We start from the raw sequence: 26,691 nt of genomic DNA on the forward strand, positions 1-26,691 counted from the left end.
ATATTTTCTAAAATTAGAAATGTAATTTTAAATACATATTATTTTAGCTGTAACTAAATAGCGTAAAAAATTTTCTGGCTAAATATAATCTTTCAATTACAAATTAAAAAATATATTTATTGTTTAATATTTGTTTGTATATAAATATCTTTTTTCGACAAGTACTCGTTTTATGCGTTTCAAAACTTATCTCTTTTTAACGTAGCGCTGCAACAAAAATAGTGTGTATAATCCTTACAGACTTATGACAATGTACCCTGATCTCAGAATTTTCGATTTGCGACAATCTGAGGACGACGAGGTCGCCATAATTTCCGATATTACTCCACGAGAGAGTCGCGCCATAATCTCCATAGCGAAAAGAAACCCGCGTACGATGGGGAGCGCGCGGTGTTCCCTGAATGGTGCAATAAAATTAGGCTACCATACATAATGCGTCCTGAGGCGCGCCACCGACAGACGGGACTCCCATACCTTCGCATTATCCCCGCGGTAATTCTCGGGTACGCGAAACACATTAGTCATTTTCGCATAGGGTGGAGAACGCGCGGGGAGCAGGAGAATAAGGAGGAGAAGAAGGAGAAGAAGGAGAAGGAGGAGGAGGATGAAGAGAAGGTGGAGGAGAAGGAGGAGTAGGGAACTGACTTATATTCATCCACCTAATCCCCCTCTGATGATCAAAGATCCCCGACTGTTGGCGGCACCGTGGACGCGGGCAACAACGACCGCCACCACTGCAAGTCGCTGCCGCCGCGTGTACAGTTTCTTCTGCCGCTGCCGCACCGCATCGCGCCGTGGGGTAATACAGAAACGATCCGTGCACTTCCGACGAGCGATTCACGTTTTCCGCGGCGCGGCTACTTGGGAGGCGAGTCGGTTGAATTAACTTAGCCTAACGCCTCGTTTGCCGCGGCTCCGCGCGCGCCTCTGTGGTTGCGCGCACGTGTGTATGGGGTAGGTAAGCCTCGATGCGTCTGATGCGTTCCGCATACATGTGCGCGATGCATGCGCCTACGTCGCAAGCGTACGTGTGCACGCGCGCACACACGCACGCATACACACGCGTGGAAGGCGTTGTTCGTCCCTCGCGGTGGCAGCGGCCGCGCGAGAGAGCCCACTGGACAGAGGTAATAAAGCAACAAGACAATGACGGTGATTTACGCGGTCCTACGGCAAATGGGCTTACCCGCAGATTTTTGCGCGGGCAGCACGCGCGTCGGCGCGAGAGAAAGGTGGAGAGACTCCGCGCGCGATTTATTAATCTCGCCCGTGCGACACGCACGCAGATGCGACTTGGACTCTCAGCTCGGCTCGGCTTGACTAGGTGCGGGACGACGCGGCGAGACCAGGTCTCTCTCTCTCTCTCTCTCTGGGGGATTATTTATTTAATGTAAAATACGATATACGCGGCGATATATCTATCGAAGTCCATGGAACTGGAAAATGCGATTAGGATGTTTTTTACGTATAATATAACAACAAATAATTTTTCAACAATTTCTTTGTCATATATATTGCGTAATGCAAATAATGCAAAAATAGGAGTTGATATAAGTAAATAATTTTTGTTCGTCTTTAATAAAGAGCAAGAGGGGCCTCTTAATATCAAAGATAAGGCACTTTTATGTGTTTATGAGAAAAATATTATACTTTATCTGCAATTGATTTATAAGAGGTTTTTTTTAATTACGAGCGTGATGTGTGAGCAAATATTAGATACAGCAGTCACGGTTGCAAAGATTGATATTTGCAAAGCTACTCAATAGTCAACCCGATCGTCTTCATCCAATTATAGCTGTGAAAAACGATAATTGTATAAAACAAAAGTCAAAAATCATTTGAATTGCGGATACCGCTCAAAAATATTTGTCTATACTTATTTGTTTTTCTTAATTCAATGGTGAGAATTTTAAAGAAGAGTGAATTTCAATCTTCTTTCCTAATGGTCTGGATGTTAATAATAATCTTGATGGTTCAAAATATTACATTAAACATATATACAAAGTGTCCCGAAATTCGCAAATAAAAATACTATATCAAAAATCTCGAATAATTAAGTAAAATAGTTATTTGCATGTATTTTTTCAAACAGTAATTTTTGAGATATTTTAATCTTATATCTCAAAAATTACTATTTAAAATAATACAAATAATTATTTTACTTAATTTTGTCGAGAACTTTTTCGCTACATCAGTATTTTTATTCGCGAATTTTGGGACACTGTACATGTTTAATGTAAATAAGCCGTCTATAAGATTATTATTAAACATTTAGGAGATTAAGAAAAAAGATTGAAATTTACTCTTCTTTAAAATTTTCATCATTGAATTAAAAAAGACAAAGTAGACAAATACTTTTGAGCGTATGATAAAAAAATTCGACAATTTATTTTATTTCTTTCATTTGTCATTATTACACAATTGTGATTAAAAAATTTTGTTTTATTAGAAAAAGTCTTCTAGCTATCTTATGATCTGCTTTGTAACGTAACTAGCGATTACATTATTTTTTTTGTGCTTATGAAAAAATCATAGCAGTGTTTATTTTATAAGAGATTATTGTAGCGGTAAGAAATTTAATAATTGTTATGCAATTTATACTATATATAATTTTTTATGTTTATACATTAATTTCTGTTGCATGGGATGCTTTGTGTAAAAATATACGTGTATTAAGTATAAAATATATGTGTATTTACTTTGTCTAAAAGTGTAACATTTATACTTGATAAGACTAAAACATGTTTATATTATTTTTATTGCAGTATAATATAATGTATAATGCATAAACGATGATGCATAATTATGCATGAATTTTATCAATGATATAATCTGCACGATTGTACATTGTAATGCACGATTGTACACGAATTCAACGATGATCATGCCAAAAGTTGTGCATGATCATCGTTGTTTATGTATTATTTTGCATTATTATGCATTATTTTGTTTAGACGGGATATCTTGCTGTAAATTACCCGCTTATCTTTGCGTTTAGTTTATATGGTAAGAACACCACAGTATAAATCGCATTTCTTTTTGCGCAAAACAGCAATACATTTAAAAAGTAGTAAATATTATTTGCTTAAAATGTTAACATTATTTGTATATTCGTACGGTCTGTTGTTTTTTATATCAAGAACCGTATCTGGCCAAATCGATTCTTGTTCCTGTAAATATATACTTTCTTATTACACATTTTTTATTGTTAAATCGACGTTAAACACATTTTATCACCTAGGTATTTCACCGGATTTGGAATTTGCAACTGGTGTTAACCTGCTATATTATAAATGGTTAGTATTGAAAAATTTCCAAATTAAAATTAATAATATGTAAGTAATATTTTTCAGTGATAACGAACCTTCTGGAAGGATCTCTTATAATATTACAGCGCCAGAAGCTATGTTAAACGTACTAAATCCAGATAAACGAACAATCTTTTTTATTTTTGGATATCTGTTATACCCAGATCATCCTCTTACCCAGTATATAATGAAAGGTATATATTTATGTAATAGAAAAACAGATTGTTTAAATTCATTAATTGAATAGATTAAATCGATGAAAGATTGTGCAAATTGAAATTTGTTTGCATCATCAGCACTTTGTGATGGACAATCGGACAACGTTGTATTACTTGATTGGAGCAAATATTCTAATGGTTCATACGAAACCGTTTTCGAAAATGCCCAAAAAGTAGGGGTATTATTTGCTGAAAGTATACTAAAACTCAAGAATGCCAATTTGAATGTATCCAAAATTTATATTATTGGATTCTCAATAGGCGCGCATATAGCTGGTATTGCCGGTAAATGCAACAAGGACTTTAAGATATCTCGCATCACAGGCACGTAATTAAACTATCTTTAAAATGCATGTGTTCCATTTTTATTGTTGAGAATTTTTGTTATTTTTAAATAATTGATTTTTAAATAATAATAGTATTTTTCAAGTTTTTAAATGTTTACTTATTATGTTAATAAAAAATCAGGAAATTCGTTAAAAAATTTTTGTAGTTTTATATAGTGCACGTGACTCTTGAAGTGTCCTATAATTATTTTAAAAATTATCACAATTATAAGAATATCCTATACTTTATAGGATTGGATCCAGCAAATCGTTACATTCCTGTATTGTCGATGTCTCAATCTTTATCTGGATGCTATCTTACGCCCGACGCTGCAAAATGTGTCGATGTTATTCACACTGATATGGGTTACTATGGCACCACTTCGTCTTCAATGTTACCATTGTTACCACACACAGGAACAGTCGAATTTTACGCAAATGGTGGTTATCGTCCTCAACCTAATTGCACATTATTTGCACAACCATTAAGTTTTGAGGGTAATAATCAATATGACTAAATATATTGTCGAGTTATTGTAGTAAATATTAATTTCGATTCTTGTTATAAATAGTTATTTAATAGTTATTTTGGTTATATGACATACGATTGTGTTATGACGTAAACGTCATAAACAATAAACATTTTGAAAAATGTTATATATTATCATTTATTTAAAGTAATTTAACGAACTTTTTGGAAATTATTTAAAAAAATATTATTGATATAGGATACTATACCAAATTCAATTTATGATAAAGATTTAAGGAATTACATTATTTTATTCATATTTTATTCTTTAATCTAATTGCTTTTAATGTTATTACAAGATCTCTGCAGTCACAGAAGATCAGTTTTTTTGTATGCAACATCGAAGCTTTACCCGACTAAAATATTGGCATGTTATGATAATTTATTGGATTATAATTGTAACATTCCCATTGGATATGCACTAAAAGACGCATGCAGTGTGTAAGATAACAATTGATATTCTAATTACTTTTGTATGATATAAAGGACAGAAGACGGTTATAGACTAGATGTAATTATGGAATTCGTGATATCTTGTATACTTTGTGTTCTAGAGCTACTGTCCGAATTACTTCTTTACATACTGTTTAGACATTATTACATGGCTACTGTAATTAATGTTTGTTGTCATAAAAGCTGCATTTCGGTATTGCAAATAGCCGAAAGTTCTATAGGTTTCTATTCATTACCTTATTTTGAGAAATATGTCGGATATTAATTTTTTAACATTAACTTAAAGATTTTGAATATAGCTTTCAAATAACGTAATTGAATTTGAAGTTTAACGTAATGTACGCATGCATTTGGTGTGTAAAATTATGCTGCTTGCGTTTACAGACCCTTGTGATTGTTATAAGTGATTGTTATGAATCCCATAATCTCTTTTCTCATAATATTTTTTACAATATTTTTACGATATTTAACTAATATTGTTTGTTATAATACTTTTATAGTATTTCTATAATAAGTCGCAAAGTCGCAAGAGCTAAAGATTTTATATTTATATTTTTGATTTTTTTGTGTGATACTATGTACAAAATATTAATATTTTTGTGATACTAATACGTAAGATCCGCCAAAAAGCATTAATTTTTTATTTTTTAGAAATAAAAATAATTTTGAGAATATTCGTAATATTCCATATGCTCCTACAAGTTCTATAACCGTAATTTTTTCTTTTTTTAGTAAATTGTTAATTATGCCCATTATGTATAACCGAAGAACTTCTGCTTACATGATTGATAGAACTCTACACAGAAAAAAAAGTAATTCAATAAAATGTGTAGTTGCCGGCTGTCAACTGCAGATATACTCAATACATAATATTTGCTGTTAATGCAAGTATAATGGTCTCGATTGAATTATGATGTTGATATTACAATAGCATAAATTATTGTATTGAGTATATCTGTAGTTGACAGCCCGCAACTACATATTTTGTTGAATCAATTACTTTTTTCTTTGTATATGGCTAACAAATTCGTACCAATAAGAATTGTGTCACACGAATTTTTACCGAGTTATTTAAATGGTAGTTCATAACTCTATTCTCTCCTCTAACATTATTGCAAATGTTATTATTTATTATATACGCAAACCATTCATTTTTTACAGAACCGGAGATTATTATTTCAAGGCAGGAGTTGAGCCTGACTATTTCTAAGTATTTGTTATAATTTAATATAAATAATGTTTATTATATTATGTTTTATTATGAATATACGGAAAATATATGTATATTAATTACAGTCAAAAATCTATGTATGGTAATTAAATTTTAGTAATAATATATATATAAATAATTAAAACTGAATTTATAAACATTTATAGGTAAGAGTAAAAAATTATAACAGACACTTTAATAAATGGTTACGATACCACTTATTGCTGTAACTTCATTAAAGTTTCAGTGTTTCTGATATATTATAATTAAATAATATAATTAAATATTATTATAGATTTGAATGTTTTTAGATTAATTTTTAAGTAGAAATAACCAAAATTGTATTGTTAAAATTCGTTTTATCAATTCTCATCTCAAAGTCATTTTGAAACCTCGATTTCATGGAATTCTTTCATGAAATAAAATACTTGTTTCAAAACATCTTCTTGTTTAAACATGTGTAAAACAAGAAGATAAAAAGCCTCATAATGCTATATTTATCGGAGAATTTTCGGTAATACCTATAAAAATTACAAGAAAGCAAACGTTTTGATTTTCGCTCGAGTCATTTTTAATATATGGTACCGTGTATAAATTGCATAAACAATATGCGCTCTTACGATGTAGTAAGACTTTGCCAACTCCAATTGGAAATACAACTTTTCAGTGAACTGAATGTTTAGTTCACTGGTTTCATGGCCAAGTGATAATAAACGTTTTTTTATTATTTTTTATTTTTATAAAAATTAAAAATTACATAAGTAAAGTGTAATATATTTGTACTCTTAAAATATTCTATATTACGGAATACTTTCCTGCATGTCTTGATATGACCAACAAAATTTTTCTGTCGTTAATTTTATTTGCTTTTATTTTATATTTTTTTATATTCTACGTAATCATTTTATCCCAGATAGCCAAATGTCTTGAAGTTGCAGTCATGTAGCAGCAACAATTATTGCAGCAACTAATTTAGATAACTTAGAATAAGAAGGGACAGCACTATGTCCGATAGGTTGAACTCATATAAATTCTATTTTTAATAACAGCAAATTGATAGCAACGTGTCAGCATCAATTTGTTATCAATCATTTGTTGTCATGTTGTTGTTATATCCTAAATGATATAATGTACCATTTTAACTGACCGTTTTCTGTTAAAAATGTTTTCAACTGATTGCGCGTACAAGTAATCATATTGCTGAATTCGTAAAATATATATTTATTTCAATGTCAACAAATATAAAATAAATGTGTTATATATAACACATGTAATGCGTTTGTTTGCTCAAAATGCTACATCACACTTGGTTACCTAAGATCAAACACGTTCATGCATATTGCTGTAAATTATCTTATCTTTTTCATATTTGGTTTGTTTATAAATGTTTTTTTAATATCACATTCAAGATTTTAACGAGAAACTTGTGAAAAATGATAACAAATTTTACTTTTTTCAATTAAAAAAAACATGTTTGGTTTTCATGCGATACAAAAGGTTCACACTTAACAAATTAAACTTTCGTCTAGGGATTCTCAAAGTAGAGTCTTTGCTCTTTAATTAGAAAAGAAAGTACATATAATTTGAATGATTTTTTGCAAAGTTGCATCACTTTGAAGATTGCTTAAAAATTCGATCAAAATTTTTGTCTCGTTTCTTTGCGCCAGTGTATATGCCATTTTTTTAAGTAAATTGATTAGATTATAATCTCATACTAATCTTAATCTACATGAACATGTAACTATGATAATTACTTATTACGCAATTGTATTGTTATCCCCCGTTTATGCTACTTACCTGCGCCGAGTGTATATGGAGGGGATAGTTTCTAGTAATGCGAAGTTCCAGTATATATAAATATCTCATTGACATTGAGTTTCTGCGCAGAATATCGACAGTCTAATTAAAATCTACATTAAAAACATATATTTCTCGGAGTTTGTGAATCTTTTAAAATGTTAACCTCGATTGTATATTATTACGTTTTGTTATTTTTTATGACAAGGATAATTCCTGGTCAATTAAATTGTTCTTGTAAATATGCAATTTCTTTTGTGTATATTTTTTAATGTAAACATCGAAGATACTAACATTGGATACATTCTATTATCCAGGTGATCAACCGGAATCAGACTTTGCAACTGGCGTCAACCTGGTCTATTATAAATGGTTAGTATAAATGAGAAAATAACTAGAAATCATAATCAATAATTATAATGTAACATTAAATACTTTTTAGTAATAATGAAACCCCTGCAACTATTGCTTATCCTATCACTGCGCCAGAAGATATGTTAACGATGTTAGATAAAAATAAACAAACAATCTTTTACATTTTTGGATATTTGCAAAATCTAGAAAATGATAATGTTAGATTAATAACAAAAGGTATTATATAATAGATAAATCGATTATTACAAAACCAAAAAAACTGCAAAAATTAAAATTTGATTGCATCATTAGCGCTTTGTTACGGAAGAACGGATAACGTTATATTACTTGATTGGAGCAAATATTCCAAAGGTCTTTATATGACTGTTTTTCAAAATGCTGAAAAAATTGGGACATTATTCGCTAAAAGTATACAAAAACTGAAAGAGTCTGATCTAGATGTAAGTAAAATTTATATCATTGGGCACTCGTTGGGTGCACATATAGCTGGTTTTGTCGGTAAATGCAACAAGGACTTTAAGATACCTCGCATTACAGGTACACATAACTACATTATTTTATATTTTTGAGATACGTCTGTTTCATCTTTATTTTTAATAGATTTTGTTATTTTGAATAATTATTTTTTAAGTAACGTATATTTTTTATTTTTTATTATTTATTATGTCAACGCAAAGTTGACAAGATAAACTAAAAAATTTGCAGTTGTATGCAGTGTTGAATTCGTTTTAAAACATTCCTCGGTGTAAATTTATATTGTTTATTGTTTGTAGCATTAGATCCTGCAAACCCTATGTTTTATCCTTTTGGATGTTATCTTACAAATGAAGATGCATCATGGATTGATGTTATTCACACGGACATGGGTGGATATGGTACCCCAACATCTATGGGAACTGCGGAATATTACGCAAACGGTGGAACTCGTCCTCAACCCGGTTGTCCATTAATGGGAATACCATTAAGCGACAAAGGTAACAATCATTGCGATATGTGTAAATAATAATTAAAACAAAAATTTGGTATAATATGGTATAGTAAAATATAAATTTGGTAGTTACAGTGTAAATTAATTTTAGTAAATTAATTTATTAAATAATTGTTTAAATTATTTAAAGAATTTAATTTTATAGTAATTTTTGTTATATAACACACTATTAGGAAATTTGTATTTTAAATTGCAATTATACTTATCAATAATAGAGTTGTTTATTTTGAGATCGATAATTTTTTGCGATAAATTACATTATTATACTGATTGTTACACAATGTAAAGTTTAAAAAATTTATATTATTAATTAAATATTTTATCTAATTGTTATCCTTATATTATTATAAGCTCTCTGCAGTCATCAAAGATCAGTTGAGCTGTACGCGGAATTGAAATATTTTCCTAACAAATTTATGGCGAAACGATGTTCTTCAGATTTTAATTACAATTCGAATGAACATGAAGTGACTGAAATTGGATATACAGCATCAAATGTGTAAGATACTTAACATTTTACTTAATTGTTATTTTTAAGAAGATCAGGATTTTTTACAAAATATTATTACTTGTTACATTTAAAATGTATTTTCTTTTTCAGAACTGGATCATTTTGTTTTGAAACAGGGGAACAGTCATAGTAAGATTATATTTTTAAATATCTGTTATAATGCGATAAGAATATGTTTATAATTGTAATAAACGATATACACAAATATATTTATGCACATATTAAATAATTTAGCAAATCATTTTTTACAAAATATTTAACCATTAGTATAACTTATTTTACTTATTAACAAAACGCCAATAAATTTTAAGTTTAGATTCGTAAACATCAAACAAAGTATAATAACTTATTTAGTTTCAAGTGACGGGTAATATTTATATAATCATAATTCTTTTAAAAATTTAAAGATAAGGAGACACGTATATAACATAAGAATCGAATTCTTTCAATGTGTTACTTTTTAATACACACACACACATTTTTTTAAATAAAAATATAATAAATAACAAAATAGATATAAATTTTGTTATCAAATTTATGATATAAAGATAAAATGGCAAAGTTTTGTTACATATTTGCTTTAATTGAAATAAAATTGCTTATAATAACATTTATTGCTTATGAAAGTTTTACATTTGTATAATATTTAAAGAATCTCTAATGGTTGTATGTTATTACAATATATTATTACAGATTCAAATTAATTATTTTGTTAAAGATATATATAATATATATACATATATCAATATTAATAGATTACATATTGAGAAAAAGGTTGTTATTTTGACTAAATTTTTCAACTTGATTTAATTTCTCTAATTCAACTATTTATGTATTTTAGTCAAATATATAAATAGTTAAGTTGAAGTTCAAGTAATTTATGTATTTAAGTTAAATGCACAAATAGATGAACTAAAGGAATTTAATTAAGTTGAAAAATTTAGTCAAACTAGCAACATTCACTCTCAGTGTAAAAGTTTCTTAAATGATGCATTAACAAATATAGTTTTTTATGAAATTTTTAATTCAAAAAATAGTTTCCTTTATAGAGAAAATAGTTAGTCATAAATTTAAATTTATACAAAAAAGTGGACATACGACTTTTAAACACTGTGTACATTATAATATACGTGTGTTTCTTAAGTACTAAAAAGTATATTATTCTTATGTATATCATATATAATAAAGAAATTATTTAATTTTAAGTAAAGTTGTAAAAATATAGTAATTAGGATGGCTAATCTTTGTAAATTCATGTGGAATCTCTTAACAATGAATATGGCAGCAGTGACGGATAAAGCAGCAATTCACGAATAAAATTCAATTCATGAATGTTTACTATTGTAACAGATGAAAGTGTGAGTTGGTGCATATTGTTTTAATGTCAAACAAATCAAACATAATAACTTTAAGAAGATGCTAAAGCCGTCTGTTTTACCGACATTCTGTTCAACTATTTAGTTTCGAATTGAATTTACAGAATTGATAATCCTTTTACATTTTTAAAGTACGTACACAAATAAGCCCAGGGACAATTAGATAAAAACCAAAAATGCAAAAAATTTTTAAAAATTTATTTGTTTATAAAAATATTTGCTTCAAAATATAAGTTATATAGCTTATACGTACAAATGAATAGTGTTCCCGGATTCAAAATAGATTGAGGAATAAAACTATAATCGTCAAATTACGATTACAAACCGTAAAAAAAAGATATTTATATAATAAAAGAGTTTAAATGAAAAAAATTTTTGATCACATAAATATGTTCTTTTACGGCTTGTAATCGTAATTTGACAAATATAGTTTTATTCCTTCTATTCTAAACTGCGAGACACCATTTATTTGTTAGTATAAGCTATATAACTTGTATTTTAAAGTAAATTTTTTCATGAACAAGGATAAATAATGACTCTGCATTATCGACCTCAATCAAGTTTGATGGGCAGTTTAGCATCCTCTTAAAGTGCTATTAAACATAAATTACTTCAAAAATTAACTTGAAATTTTTATATTACTTTAGTCTTTTATAAAGGATAAAACTATGCACTAAATTGAAAATTATATAAAAATATTATGTTACCTCTCTCCATTTTTAATGTGTTACTTAAGAAACTTTTCAAAAAATTTATATATTCTGTTGCATGTTGTATGTAAACTAATCTTCTTTAAAATACATATTTACATAAATACATGTGCATGTCTTTTAATATTTTGACAATAAACTATTACAAATAAAATTAATGATATTGAAATTATTATGTATTATTACTTTAATAATAATTATTTTAATAATTATCACAATAACATATTGTAATAATAAATTTGTACCATTTATTGTTAAAATCATATAAAGCATAATGTTTTTTTATGAGCAGTAATATTTTAATTAGAAGAATTATAAATTATAATTTCTCTTTTCATTACAATTCTTCGTAATTTATATTTTAAAAAATTTGTACGGAAATGGAAGATGAATTAATACGGCGTGATTATTAACAAATTTAATTGGACGTACTAGTACGCACTCGTATAGTTTAATTACTGTAGTTTTTCGCATAAGTAAATTCAAGTTTACTTATGCGAGAAACGACCCATAATTTGGTTTATGTCGCAATTTAGTTATATGGAGATGGTTCGGATATATGTTACATTGGAATCGAATCTCTATGTAAAATGGCATATCGACACAATCCAGTCAAGGTCTGGACTAGAAGTGTCTTTCTTGCATTCGCTCGACCAGTTTTTTTCTGTTTAAAATGTTACCGTTAATTATACATTAATTATACGTCATTTTATTAATCTTTGTGACAAAAATAATACATGGCCAGTCGTTGTGTTCTTGTAAATATGAACCTTTCACATATTTTTATAAACAACGAGAATATATATATACATATTAATATTGTGTGCATATTTTTTAGGTAATCAAACGGATTTAGATTTTGCGACCGGTGTTAATCTGCTTTATTACAAATAATTTGTATCAACAAATAAAAAGGTGAATGCTACCAGTATTTACAAGAAAAATTTTCCAACGTCTCTGCAAAATTGCGGAAAGGAATTTTTAATGGATCTCAAATACATAAAATGTTGAAAGACAATTTTATCACGAAAATAAATGAAGACAAAAGAACATGGCTGAGTTTTAAAGGTGTCACAGAAAATTTTCTAGGAAACTTAGGTAGATAGGTAGGTAGGTAGGTAGGTAGGTAGGTAATTTATTAATTTATTAAATAATTGTTTAAATTATTTAAAGAATTTAATTTTATAGTAATTTTTGTTATGTAACACACTATTAGGAAATTTGTATTTTAAATTGCAATTATACTTATCAATAATAGAGTTGTTTATTTTGAGATCGATAATTTTTTGCGATAAATTACATTATTATACTGATTGTTACACAATGTAAAGTTAAAAAAATTTATATTATTAATTAAATATTTTATCTAATTGTTATTCTTATATTATTATAAGATCTCTGCAGTCATCAAAGATCAGTTGAGCTGTTGTATATAAATTAATCTTGTTTAAAGTACATATTTACATAAACACATATGCATGTCTTTTAATATTTTGAAAATAAACTATTACAAATAAAATTAATAATATTGAAATTATTATGTATTATTACTTTAATAATTATTTTAATAATTATCACAATAACATATTGTAATAATAAATTTGCGCAATTTATTGTTAAAATCATACAAAGCATAATATGTTCTTTTCTAAACAGTAATATTTTAGTTAGAAGAATTACAAATTATGATTTTTCTTTTCATTATAATTCTTCGTAATTTATATTTTAAAAAATTTAGTGTACGGAAATGGAAGATGAATTGATGCCGCGTGACTATTAACAAATTCATATGGACGTACTAGTATGCACTGGTATAGTCCAATTGAATTCAATTCTACGCTTATGCGAGAAACGACCCATAATTTGGTTTATGTCGCAACTTAGTTATATGGAGGTGGTACGGATATATATTACATTGGAATCGAGTCTCTGTGTAGAATGGCATATCGACACGATCCAGTCAAGGTCTGGACTAGAAGTGTATTTCTTGCATTCGTTTGACCAGTTTTTACTATTTAAAATGTTACCGTTAATTATACATTTATACGTCATTCTATTAATCTTTGTGACAAAAATAATACATGGCCAGTCGTTGTGTTCTTGTAAATATGAAATTTTCACATATTTTTATAAACAGCGAGAATACATATTAATATTGTGTGTATATTCTTTAGGTAATCAAACGGATTTAGATTTTGCGACCGGTGTTAATCTGCTTTATTACAAATGGTTTGTATCCACAGCAAAAAGTCCAAATAATAGTTAACAATAATAATCAGTGTGAATGCGCGCTTCTCAGTAATGGTGAAATTCCTGCAACAATCGCCTATCCTATCACAGTGCCACAAACGTTGTTGAACGTATTGGACGACAATCAACGAATAATCTTTTACGTTTATGGATATTTGCAATTTCCGGAGGATAAAAATGTTCTGTTAATGGTGGAAGGTATAGCATTTACGTTAGACAACTAGATTATAAAATCAGCAAAAAAAGTTAATACGTGTTTATATCATTAGCGCTTTGTCACGGGAGAACGGATAACGTTGTGCTACTCGATTGGAGTAAATACTCGATGAATGGCTCTTACGCGTCCGTTTTCAGAAATGCTGAAAAAGTAGGGAGTTTATTCGCACAAAGTATACGACTGCTTGTGGATAGCGGCTTGGACGTGTCAAAAATTTATATTATCGGCCACTCCCTGGGTGCTCATATAGCTGGCTTCGTGGGTAAATGCAATTCCTTCAAGATATCTCGCATAACAGGTACATAATCAAATTATCTTCAATGTGTTTTATTTATACGTTTAGTAATTCTTATATTATTTTAAATAATTGATTCTTTTAATGGTTATATTTTCTATATTTTTTTTTGTTTATCATGTCAACGAGAAGTTGGCTATTAAAAAATTTGTAATATATAGTTTTAAACGGTCCATATTATTTGTGGATAATTAAAAAATGTTTTGCAACATAAAATTATTGTTTATAGCATTGGATCCTGCAAATCCTATTTTTTATTTTCCCGGATGTTACCTTACACATAATGATGCAATGTGGGTCGATGTTATTCATACAGACATAGGTGGCTATGGTACACTAACATCTGTAGGAACTGCGGACTATTATGTGAATGGTGGAACTCGTCCTCAACCTGGTTGCAAATTACTTGGCTTACCATTAAGCGATGTTGGTAATAATAATCAATGCAACTAAATCTTATATTGTTAACCCTTTGCAGTATAAATTAATTTTAAAACAAATTATTTATCATTAAATATTTATTTAATGATATTTAACATAAATATTCATTGTTTAATGTTACAATATGTTAACGTAATTATTACTATTAAAAAAATTTTAATTAAGTTGGGAATTTTTAAGACAGTTTATTGATTGCAATTATTTTGACTGTTTTAAAAGTATATATTTGGATAATTATATAGAGAATTGTTTAAAACAATTATATTAAATGCATGTAATATAAAATTGCAAAAAGTCAATTTGTCAGTAATTTTTTCTAATTGCTTTCTAAGTTTTTGATTTGTTTTGTTGTTATATTGTTGCTAGATCTCTGTAGTCATCAAAAATCAGTCGTGCTATATGCAAAATTGAAACTTCATCCTATGAAATTTGAAGCAAAGGAGTGTCCTTCCTTTTTTCGCTATATATTAAATGATTGTTATAAAGTTTGGCAAATCGATATTGGATATGCAGCAGCAAACATGTAAGATACTTAACATTTTACTTAATCATAAAGTAAGTCAAGTAAATTAACAATTGTCTTTAAATAGTAATAAAGATATTAACTCTTTAAAATCTTTTACAGACGTGGATCATTTTACTTTCGTGTAAATACAATATAGTACAATATAGTACAGTTATTTATTACATTAAAGAAGGTTTGTAGAAAGTTTAACAATACGCTAATTATTAATAATAAACTTTCTTAAATTTTTAATAGTATCAATAACAAAAAAGATAAAAAATTTTAAAAATTAGATAATAAATAAAAAATAGTCAAATAGAGTGTGATGTAATTTGCGAAATCTATGAGACTCTATATATTTAGAATGTATATTACAATTTTATTAGAAGAACTGTGAATATATAATATTGCGACTATTTTTCTCATATGCTGTTTGATAATTTTAATAAATTTAATTAATTTAATTTTTTCTTTAGTATAATGTCAATCAATTTTCGTCATCTTCATGAATTTGTTTTATATAACTACCTCATAAAATCTAAAGTTGCCCACTTATTAAAAAAAAGACTATTAACACAAAAGTAAATTGTTTTCTGTTTAATGGAAATACATGCATGCATTATATAAAATAATATTATGTTAGCAAATGTGATCGTATTATTATGCAAAACGTTAAATAAATTATTTTAATTATATATTCTACAGATTAATTAAAATCAGAAGTTCTTGTGAAATTATATCAAAGTTCACTATAGCTTGAGGGCAAATCCAGCAAAACGTTAATATCGAATAGAGTTTGCACGCTTAGCATTGCAATTATGCGTGCATGTAATACGCATTCCGATTACTCTATTAACAGTACCTTGCACAGCTTAGCTAATATTGATTTTTATTACTAAACAGGTTTATTTTTTGTTTTGTCATGTGTCAATATTAAGTAGATTGCGTAGCAATTATCATAAATTAAAGTAAGCTTAAGGTTTTCAATGTATATTTGATATTACTATTAACATTTCTAAAAAATCAAGATTTTTAACATTTGACATATCATATTTTTAAAAAGTATCTATTTGTGATACTATATTAAACAGAATATATGAAGTATGCAACAATAGAACATCAAAGAAATATAAAAAACCATAAATAAAAGAGAGCTTGTAGTTTTATTGTCAAATCTGTTATTATTAATATTAAATTTGTTTTGAATGAGTAAAATTATTCATAAAAACGAGTAAATTTTAATCAAATTGGTGAATAATAAGAAAAATATAATAAAGAGAAGAATGCTAATTTGGTCCAATTGTGTAAAAGATATCAACGGAAAGTATGGGCGTATTGATAAGTGACATTATTTATATTAATACGATTACAAACTATTATCTTTTATGAGAAAAAAATTACTCAAGTTTACATTAACCTCTTAATTTAATAGCTTAATTTTGTGCTAGATTGTGTAAAATAAGAACTAAATATCTGCGTTAACATACTTGTTCTTTTTTTGGACAGGATTTTTTGCTAGTTTTTATCTATAATTTTCAAAGAACAATCTGTATATTTTTTTAATAAAAAAAAATGATAGCACAGTCCGTATAATAAATGTAATATTCTGGAGAGAATATGTCAATATTTATTGCGTAAATGTTTATCGATATTTTATCCACTATTTATAATAATAATTACAAAGTTGTATGCAAGTCGTATATTTAACGGATCAGGATATTATGAGCCGTATGTGCGGATTACTAACCCGTTATTATTAGTATTATAATTACTCTCCTCGTTACGTGCAATTTCTCAGCTGGTTGCTAGATCCGCAGTTGCATACGCAATGCGTCGCATAAACACACTCAGCGTTCTCAGCAAGAGATATCCTGGCTTAATGAGAGCCCTAACAGGGCACTTTGATTACTAGCGAGCGACGCGTATCAAGTGAATCCATAAAATAAGTCACCATGACTGAACTCCAAAGTGTCGCTCTCTTAGAGATAATTTACAGAGTGGAACAAAGTTTATTCCCTATACACTTTTTACGGAATTATTTTTATTATCTTGTGCGTATCATTTATGTGAAAAATATATTGGGATAAATTTCTGTCGCTTCTCGGTTATTTAATCGATATATGTGTCTTACAGTTTTATATGTATATATAATTTAATTTAAAAATTGAAAAAACTTCAATTATAATTATAATAAACTTATAATTACTTAAACTTAAGATAAATGTATTATACAAAATAAGTGGCACTAATGCAATTTTTAAAAGGCGTGTTTACGTACATTGAAGAGAGTAAAAGTATTGGTATATTGGTTTTTCTCCGAATACATTTCTCGACATTGAAAATAAAATAGCGTATCTACCATCCTGTCTGCTGCGATTAAATCTGTTGCCTTTGTTTCGGTTTCATAAATGGTACTTCCGCCCACATTCTATGCGCAGCTTTGAAAGAAATTATGGATCGATTTGGTAGATTGACGCACGAGTGACCGATTATAATTTCATATCAAACACTGGCTCATGAATAATAGATACAGATTGTTTTCATTCCCGATACTCTCGCCGATCGAACCTCCCATCATACACGCTTGCATTCCGCAAATTTTTTATATCTTTAATAGGAATCTCGATATGCAAGTGACGACTTTTATGGAGTGGCGCATATATTGAAATGTATGGACAAGTTAAAATTCGCGCTATTGAAAATACTGATATCAGAAGTTGAACAATGTCATTATACTGTTAAAATATCGACAGTAGATATTATTTACTTTGATTTTTTCTTAAACAATTTTTTCTTAAACGGTAAAAGGTAAAAATTAACGTAAAAACTTTTCGTGCTATTTTATTTCCAATCCAACTAACTAATCTATCAATTATTCGTTCGATACAATAAACGAGCAATAAAACTTTGTTTCTCTTTCTCTTTCTCTCACTTTTTCTCTTTTTTTTCTCTTTATCTATCTATCTCTTTCTTTTTCTTTTCCTATATTTCTCTTTTCGTATTTGTCTGGGTTGCCATCACGCGCCGATTCTCGCCCAGAGCGTCGCGTGCAGCGGCACGTTAACTGAATCGTTGTAAAGCAGATTTCATTTAAAGCGGCACAACGGAGGCGGAAAGGACGTAAGAAAAAAAAAAGATACACTGAGAACGCATGTGGCCCGGCTATGTAATTTTCATTTGCACTCGTGGCTATGCTTAACCGCGACTGGGGCGAAATAACGCTTAATGGAATACCTATACAGGGCGATTCACAGTTAAGTCGAGAAACTATATATTTAAATCCCATAAGAATAAAGATGACGAAAATACAAGTAAATACATTTCGAATATTCGAATAGAATTAGATTATTTAAATATAAAAAGCTTATTCTGATAATATTAATCTATTTTCTGTCTTATTAATTATAAACAAAAGAATACCTTTCTTGTTTCACAAAAATTTATTGCAAATAATAATATTTAAATAATTTTTAACAGATTTTTTGACAATAATAGATTTATAATAGCGACATATATGATTGCTTAAAATTTTGACAATCTGATTGTCCAATCGATTAATTTTTTTTAATAATAAAAAATACTTTTATAATTAAAAATTTTATATCTAATAAATTATCGTAGAGAATTTTTTAATGCCTTTCAATCATTGCTCCGATAGTCAAGAAATCTGAATTTTTTATTTCTCGAACGTCTGTTATTTACATTAATTCCAAACAATTAGCAAAATTTTATTATTTTTCTTGACTTATTTCTCTTGGCTTATTATTTTCAATTTTTAGTTTTAAGTAAAAGTTTTCGATGTTAGCCATGTATCATCCTGTAGTAAGATTTAACCGAGCAGAGTACCAACGAACGGAGGCGGGATAGTTTCAAATTGGGAGTCGCGACCGGATGTTCTTTTCGTCTTCAATATCATTGGTAGCAAATTAAAAGCCGGCCGTCAAAGGTCGAGATTGAAAGTGGTTGTACACGCAAATTCTAAGTCGATGAAATGCACTTGGTGAATGAATACGCGCAAAATGCCCGCGGCGTTATTATTCTCAATCATGCAATGCTAAATATGATTTTCGTGGCTTGTTAACCTTGAACTTCCAACTTCGTTTCCGTTGAATAAAATCAAATTTAGTGTAAATACGTGGTTAAATAAAAATGACATTATTAGCTTTAAACACTAATATAAAACAAAAGAATGGTACATTTAATTTTAATTTAAATTTTTTCCTAATTGTTTACATTATTTTTTATTTGGTTTTATATCATTTGCAAAGAATGCAGCTAAAAAATTATTTTATCTTTACTAATTGTTTTAATCTCATTAAAAAACTTTCTTTAAATTATATATAACGTGTTACGTATGTATGCTTGTAAAATTTTTAATTTTATATTAATATGTTGTAATCCTGTAAATTCGTTACTTTCATACAAGAGATTTAATAGTTTGTTGAACATAAATGATATAGCAAAGATCATCCGTGGCCTTGAAATAGAATATGACAGAATAAAGTCGAGATTTTCTTTTACAATGCACTCGTCTCATAATGAAGATCGTGTCGAACATCTGTTATAATAAGCTCGATATATCACACGTTGTACAAAGATCACCCCCTCGTGATTTATTACACATTATACTTGAGCATTATCGGACTGCGCATCGCGCAGCTTCAACGCGGCGCCTCACATGACGTCCATCAAGAAGCGATAATTAAAAAGAAGAGAGTTTAAATCGCCTGGACGTGCACGAGATCGGCCATCTGCTTCGTGCGATTAGAATAAGAATGGCGTAAGTCATGCTTACTATGAAATTTTGCACGCGTAGAGGAGACGAGTTAAAGGTTGTATTTGTAACTTTGGATCCATTTAATTTCTAACAATTAATAGATGCAAATTGAACAAATTTTTGGAGAAATCATCATTTAATACAATTTCTCATAAATGTTTGTATTATATAACGTTAAATACTTTGTTAATTAAATTCTAACTCCAATTTTTTTTATTTAAAAATTTACACAGAGTCGTCTGTTGGCCTTTAGCAAAAAAAATTTATTTCAGTTCATTTTCGTAAAAGTTTTAAAATTATACAATGTCTTTCACAAACAACATGGATTTATAACACTTTTAAGATCCATTTATTAATTTTTACATAAATTTATTATAAGTTTATTTAAATTTGACTTTTTCAAAACTACACATATAGTTTAAAATAGTTCAACGTGTTCATTCTTCATTCGTGCGATCGTCATTGATGTAATTGCCAGAATAGAATATAAAGAAGAAGGACAGAGAGTTCTCTCCGTCGTACACAACAATACATTTGGACTTGGATGCGCCTACCAACGCGATTCAAGAATTGAATGAGAGTCCGCTGCAATCGAGAGAGAGGTTGGTCTCTTTTCTCCAGAGGGCATATTTCTTTGATCTCGATTTTTGTCCCGCCTTGCCACCCCTTTCACCTCACTCTTCCCCTTATCCGCGAAGAACTCAAGACCGGTTAATCCAGATTAACGTTGAGCTCGAACATATACATGTACGTGTACTCGGTAGTGCACGTATCGTACATATTGATAGATATACGAAGTTTAAAAGTTTTGTGTGTACTTAAACAGATTCGCGAGACTTCGAATGTATGTGGAAAATCTTTTTTTTATAAACTTATTTTATGAAAACTTTCATTCTCTGCTTATTCAGATTTTATTATCGACATTACCGATGTATATAATTAATTAAATATATATTCTGTTGTCAGAGTTTTGAATTCAATAGCAATTAGTTTAATATCATGTGATCTATTTAAATTAATTTGTAGATTTCTTGATTTTTTTATTTTATTCAGAAGTTTTGTTATGCTTAATTATTTTATTACGTGCCATATTACACATTAAAAAAGGAGAAATACGATTATAAAGAAGGTTCTTAAACATCACTTAGTACTTTGCATATTAGTTGCATGCATCGCGCGTCATTCATGGGCGCATCAATTTCTGTAACCCTGACCTAAGTTTTGCACCAAATGATGAACATTGTAACGCTCAATGCACTTTAACGAGAATGCGTGTGCGACGGTTGGCGAGGATAGGATACTTTACGTATTGGTCCTTGGAAGCCGGTAACGCGATTACGCGAGATCCCGGCGAGATCCGATCTCGACGACGGGATTAAAAGCAATCACGAGGCGATCGAGAACCGCCATTGGGTAATAAATGCGGCACATAATGAACCGCCTTTATCTAGCAAACTCGTTGAAAGCCGCCGCCGTTCGTGAATGTAAATTTATTCTCCGTGCGTAACACTGTTGCGTTTTGCCTTCAAGGATAGCGCAAGTACGGCGGAATCTCGTTTACATTGGACACACTACAATGTTCAGCCGCCGAAAAAAACAAATTACTATTTTTAAATTTTGTTGCGCTGTATTTTAGAATTTATGCAACGAAGTGTAATAAAATATATAAATCATCAATAACAAAATAAGTAATATAAATAGATGCGATAAAAAATCTGCATTGGAAATTAAGTGTCACTTTAATTTAATACTGTCTTTTTAATTTAATACCATTTTTTATCTTTTGCCATAGTAAAATAGATGTACTTGATATAATATAATTGAATAATGCTACATGACATTAGCATAATGAAATTAAATTGGATGTATACGCGCATTAATAGAAAATTAATATGTACGAATCCAAATATTAATTGAATCGTATTTTCTAATATATAGAATATTTGTTAAATTTTTGTCTACGTATAGTATCCGCTGTAATAAACTCGCTGTACACAGATAACAGACTTGAACGCATAAAAGGACACGCGCATCTGTCAAGTACTAGCAGTGTCTTGAGTTTAAACGAGCCCTAGAAGCGCGCATAATTTAGTTGCACTGATATGCATTCATTCGCGAGACACACGCTACTTCTCATGGTGAAACAACGAGCCTGTTCAGGATCACCATCTAGGGATGAACGACGGGGCAATGTAGCTCTCTCGAGCTCTCGGTGGTCACCAAAACCTGTCCGACACTCTCCGAGTGACTTTGATATTTTTCATGGATCGTCCTCGATAGCGACCCACGCGCCCAAGCTACGTCCAGTTCTCGAAGTGGACCTTTTCCAAGGTCAGTGACGTGTGGGCCGCTAGAGAGAACACTGACGAAGTGCACTTTGTTGTGAAAGCACTTACGAATGTCACGCATGTCGCGTGACGTTTTGACATCGCGACGCGAATGCAATCTCCGGATTGCGGCGAGATTTTTCGTGTTAAATGACCATAAAAATTGCGTCATTTTATACAGTCGGCTTAACGGTCAATGAATTCTATACAATGACATGATGACATATCCTTTTGAGAATAGCGTTGACGTAGCTTTGAAAAATTTATGCAATTTTATATTATATATAGTATTTTATACATTTAATTGTTTGATACATTAATGATTAATTAACGAATAAATCAGATTTTTATTTAATTTTAATTAAAGTTAGTTAACAAACTGTTAAAAAAATAAAAATTTAATATACTTTATATACGTTTGTTTTAAATTAAATTGTAAATTAAAAACTTTTAGAGTTATATTAAAACGTAATACTTTGCACAAAATTCATAAATAATTTATAAAAAATAGACCAAACATTCATAGAAATTATTCAGAAAATCACTCTCTCTTAAAAATTGTGTGTCATAAAAAAATAAAGTATAATAAAGCTTCTGAAAGAAAAAAAGAAATCAAGATAAATAAATTTTAATTTTTTTGTACCATAACTTTTGCTAGGATAATTCTAAATTTTTTAAAAATATTTTATTAATAATTAATAAATGTTACAAATAAAAAGGAAGTCGTTTTATACATTCCTAATTAAAAAGGAAGAAAGTTAAACGCGTTTGGACTTGACTATTAAATCCACTGTTACTCTAATGTGATCGAGTGTGTTTTCGCGATTATGCAAATCCGCGACACGCGTGGCGAGGTCGGCCCTTGCTGATGCGCGTGTTCTCAGTCGTTGATTAAATTATGATCTGGATCGTATACGCATGTCCAGCATGAGCAACCGAGCCGGATCGTAGGGTTAGCAACCGGGACTAGGAAGGCGTTAATTAAATCGCGGCTCAGATTCGCGCGTCTGGTCGCGACGGTGTGGGGTGTACGACGGCGTCTGTCAGACGCGATGCGCTCTGTATAAGGCGTCGTTCCCGATATTAATGATGGCAACGCATCGCTGGTAATGAACACATGCGCGACCTGTCCCGCCCACGTGCGAGAACGGCAACGGATTATCCGGCTTCGCGCGGGCGACTGCTCTCTCGCGCGGATTTGCATGGGGAAACCGACCATCTCGTCTGTTTGGATGAAGATTCATCAGCCTGAGAGAATCTGAACTGTTTCGAGCTTAGAGTTATCGATATGTTGTTTAAACGGCGCAATTGGTGGTATAATAAATAAATGTCAATTTTTTGTCTTACCACATTGAGCAGTTAATTGAGAAAACATTTAATTTTTCATTCTTTATAAATGATATAATCAAAAAGCAAAATAAAAGAGAATTAGAAAAATAGATTATAACATCACGAAATAATTAGAAAAAGATGCTTTTTTAATTTATACATTTGTATTAATATTTGTAATTAAAAAAACAGTTACAAATTTATTGATATTTCTATATACTATTTCAATATTTTAACTAATTTCTAGATGAAGCTGATTAATTTCTATTGTTTCTGTTCTGCAACAGGAAGTATTTATAGAAGCACTAATTCCATATATCCACATAAACATATAATAAATAAATAATTATAAATAATAATAATATAATAAGATTTTCTATGCTTGCATAAGGAAATTTAATAGCTATAAACAATGGGATTATGTGGATCGTAAAAGTATATGTAAGATGTTCAGATTATACAATTTTTTATTTATATTGTAATATCAATGATCAGTATTATTCTTCTTAAATGCAACTCTAATTAAATGGTAATTAAGAAGGATGCGACTAAATCTTAAGTTCTTTTGCATCATACTATCATACAAAATAAATCATTTAATTTTAATTTGTCTATTATATTTTTTATATTATAATGCAAAACGAGATAATATTTACTAATATTTACTAATAATACTATAATATTTAGTAGATTTAAATTATTTGTTAAAGGTATAATCACATTTTAAATTTTAAAATTATTTTTTTTAAGATAAGAGAAAACTTGATTAAACTTTTTGTTTAGAAATTACAACTTATTTCAGGATATTAATAATCTATTTAATCAAAAGTTTAATTATAAGTCAAAACTTTACATTTAAAATTACATATCAGACTATTATTTTATTGAATGCTTAAAACATTTCTACACTGAAAAAAAAAGTAATATATTTAATAAGATATGTTATTGCAGGCTGCCAATTACAGATATACTCAATACAATAATATATGCTTATCTTAAAAAAATATCAGAACTGATATTATAGAAAAGACTTATATTACAGGAAAATCAGTTTCTTGGAATTGTTATTATAATTATAAATAATAATATACCAATTCATGGCATACCAATCGAATAAAACTGACCTAGCCACGTATGTGATTAGTCTACGAACTATGCGCGTGCAATACGTTTCTCCTTGGTGTCTGGGGATCCGCGGCGTAAGATGAGTCGATCATTGCGGGTGATATCGCTTGCCATAAGGCATTCAAGTTCATTAAGTATCATTCAAGAACGGTCCTATTATGCACGCGCGCTCAGTAGGTGCGCGCAATTTCTTCTTCGTGGCATGCAATCCGACCGATTCATGCTCTATGTCAGGATTACATTCGCAACATTTCGTTATTTACGTCTGATATTTACGAGTTTCGATTCTCTGAATGAAGCATGGTCAAAGAGTTTGATGATTGTAGATAAGTGCATAATAAAAACTACTTTTTAGTTAGCAATTGATTGGGACCCGTTGTTTGAGAAAGCAAAATAATTTCTTTGATGACTGCTTCTGGGATTTGTAACAAAATATACAAGTGTAAGAATGTCCAAAAATAAAAGTGTAACAATGTCCTAACCAAAAATATTAGAAAAAAAAACGTACAAATATTTATTAAGTTTAGATTACTGTTACTTATTATAAAAAAAATTGTAAAATTATTTGAAGTATGCAGGGTTAAATTATGTGTTAAATTATATAATGTTTAAATTTTAGAGTTAAATGGTGCGCGCATACCGAGCGCAATGTTATGATCTAATAATATAATATTATTAATATAAGCTTACCAATTAAAATCGCGATGCTATTTTTATTCCGAAACCACTTCGTCCCGTGCTTGTCCCTAAAAAGAACAGAAATGCAATTAAAATGTCGAAGTAGCTTCATCTCCCGCACAGTCAACTTTACGCGTTGCGATTGACGCGATGCTTGACCACGCTACGTGTCTCCGATCGAGTATTGAGAAACGCGTTTAAATAAAATACAATGTAAAGTCGATGTGTGTTACACTTATTACATGATTTGTGATGCTACTTGTTGCATTTGAGAAAAGTCCATCTAGCATCCGCTGCGTTTTGAAAGCGATACGCGAATGTAATTAAGAAGGAGGCAAGGATACGCCGCGCCGCACGGTCAATTTCACGCGCCAAAAGTGACGCCGCGCAGCGCGGTCAACTTCATGTGGCGAAAGTGACGCCCCGTCGTGCGGTCAACTTCACGCGCCAAAGATGTCGCCGCGTCGCGCCGTGCAACGTACGCTACTACATATCGCTTGTTCGCGACGATTACATTTTCCGATATTGCGAGAAATGCGGATACACAAACGCGACATTAGGATCAAAGTATGTAATGCCATCGTGGCACGACGTCCATTTTACAGAGATATACTTCTGGCCGACCAAGTACTACAAATTCGATATCAATTTCTTATAAAAATGTCGTGCTTGGCAGTTAAATTGGCCAGTAATTATACGTATTTTAAGTATTAAAAAGTGTAATAGTGCTTTTAATACCTCAAATAAGATCCAAGACTGCGCTAAATCCGGTTAAGATCAGACTCAGGATTGCCACCACATTCTGTAAATGAGAAAGGAAAGCAATTAAAATGGCACAAAAGCATCCTTCTCCCGCACAGTCAACTTTGTTCGTCACGATTGAAGCGTCGTGTGACCGTGCTACGCGCCGTGATCTTCGCTCGAACGAATATTGAGATATAGGTAC

General features: G+C 29.9%; 4 protein-coding genes across 10 annotated transcripts in view; 3 read left to right on the forward strand and 1 right to left on the reverse strand.

Annotated features, from left to right (window-relative positions):
- The window catches only part of LOC105840175 (thyrotropin-releasing hormone receptor), a 95,113-nt gene that overhangs the window by 1,331 nt on the left and 67,091 nt on the right, over positions 1-26,691 (reverse strand). For all 5 annotated transcript variants that reach the window (XR_004965039.1, XR_004965035.1, XR_004965037.1 and 2 more), the window contains 2 exons: positions 26,484-26,547; positions 25,758-25,813 (listed from right to left, as the gene is read on the reverse strand). The gene's annotated coding sequence lies outside the window, so the exon portion shown is untranslated. The remainder of the gene's footprint in view (positions 1-25,757; positions 25,814-26,483; positions 26,548-26,691) is intronic.
- LOC105837784 (lipase member H) lies at positions 88-6,263 on the forward strand. Of its 2 annotated transcripts, XM_012682860.3 has the most exons (7): positions 88-3,172; positions 3,242-3,296; positions 3,354-3,502; positions 3,605-3,850; positions 4,105-4,350; positions 4,681-4,822; positions 5,996-6,263. In XM_012682860.3, the coding sequence occupies exons 1-7, from the start codon at positions 3,004-3,006 to the stop codon at positions 6,042-6,044; spliced, it is 1,056 nt and encodes a 351-aa protein (XP_012538314.3). In that variant the 5' UTR covers positions 88-3,003; the 3' UTR covers positions 6,045-6,263. The 2 variants fall into 2 exon arrangements, with proteins under 2 accessions (XP_012538314.3, XP_036149695.1); XM_036293802.1 differs by lacking the exon at positions 4,681-4,822 and having other exon boundaries at positions 89-3,172.
- LOC105837785 (lipase member H) lies at positions 7,903-9,915 on the forward strand. The gene is made up of 7 exons (XM_012682862.3): positions 7,903-8,078; positions 8,159-8,213; positions 8,284-8,432; positions 8,508-8,753; positions 8,990-9,190; positions 9,556-9,703; positions 9,806-9,915. Exons 1-7 carry the CDS (start codon positions 8,000-8,002, stop codon positions 9,843-9,845), a joined length of 918 nt encoding a protein of 305 aa, XP_012538316.1. The 5' UTR covers positions 7,903-7,999; the 3' UTR covers positions 9,846-9,915.
- LOC105837783 (lipase member H) lies at positions 13,378-17,092 on the forward strand. 2 transcript variants are annotated; one of them, XR_003626014.2, is made up of 7 exons: positions 13,378-13,903; positions 13,976-14,030; positions 14,101-14,249; positions 14,321-14,566; positions 14,793-14,989; positions 15,371-15,527; positions 15,630-17,092. XR_003626014.2 is itself a non-coding variant. In XM_012682859.3 (7 exons), exons 1-7 carry the CDS (start codon positions 13,591-13,593, stop codon positions 15,664-15,666), a joined length of 1,158 nt encoding a protein of 385 aa, XP_012538313.1. In that variant the 5' UTR covers positions 13,382-13,590; the 3' UTR covers positions 15,667-17,092. The 2 variants fall into 2 exon arrangements, 1 of the variants encoding a protein (XP_012538313.1); XM_012682859.3 differs by having other exon boundaries at positions 13,382-13,903; positions 14,793-14,993.

The sequence above is a fragment of the Monomorium pharaonis genome, chromosome 11 (assembly GCF_013373865.1).
Source record: "Monomorium pharaonis isolate MP-MQ-018 chromosome 11, ASM1337386v2, whole genome shotgun sequence".
In the NCBI taxonomy this organism is placed as follows: domain Eukaryota; kingdom Metazoa; phylum Arthropoda; class Insecta; order Hymenoptera; family Formicidae; genus Monomorium; species Monomorium pharaonis.

Excerpts from the sequence above, each read along its gene's own strand:
- LOC105837784 (XM_012682860.3), top strand. The coding sequence starts at position 3,004 with ATGGTAAGAACACCACAGTATAAATCGCATTTCTTTTTGCGCAAAACA. Across the intron at positions 3,173-3,241 it reads CCAAATCGATTCTTGTTCCT|GTATTTCACCGGATTTGGAA; the intron begins GTAAATATATAC and ends TTTATCACCTAG. Across the intron at positions 3,297-3,353 it reads AACCTGCTATATTATAAATG|TGATAACGAACCTTCTGGAA; the intron begins GTTAGTATTGAA and ends AATATTTTTCAG.
- LOC105837785 (XM_012682862.3), top strand. The coding sequence starts at position 8,000 with ATGTTAACCTCGATTGTATATTATTACGTTTTGTTATTTTTTATGACA. Across the intron at positions 8,214-8,283 it reads AACCTGGTCTATTATAAATG|TAATAATGAAACCCCTGCAA; the intron begins GTTAGTATAAAT and ends AATACTTTTTAG. Across the intron at positions 9,704-9,805 it reads GGATATACAGCATCAAATGT|AACTGGATCATTTTGTTTTG; the intron begins GTAAGATACTTA and ends TTTCTTTTTCAG.
- LOC105837783 (XM_012682859.3), top strand. The coding sequence starts at position 13,591 with ATGGACGTACTAGTATGCACTGGTATAGTCCAATTGAATTCAATTCTA. Across the intron at positions 14,994-15,370 it reads CTTACCATTAAGCGATGTTG|ATCTCTGTAGTCATCAAAAA; the intron begins GTAATAATAATC and ends TATTGTTGCTAG. Across the intron at positions 15,528-15,629 it reads GGATATGCAGCAGCAAACAT|ACGTGGATCATTTTACTTTC; the intron begins GTAAGATACTTA and ends AATCTTTTACAG.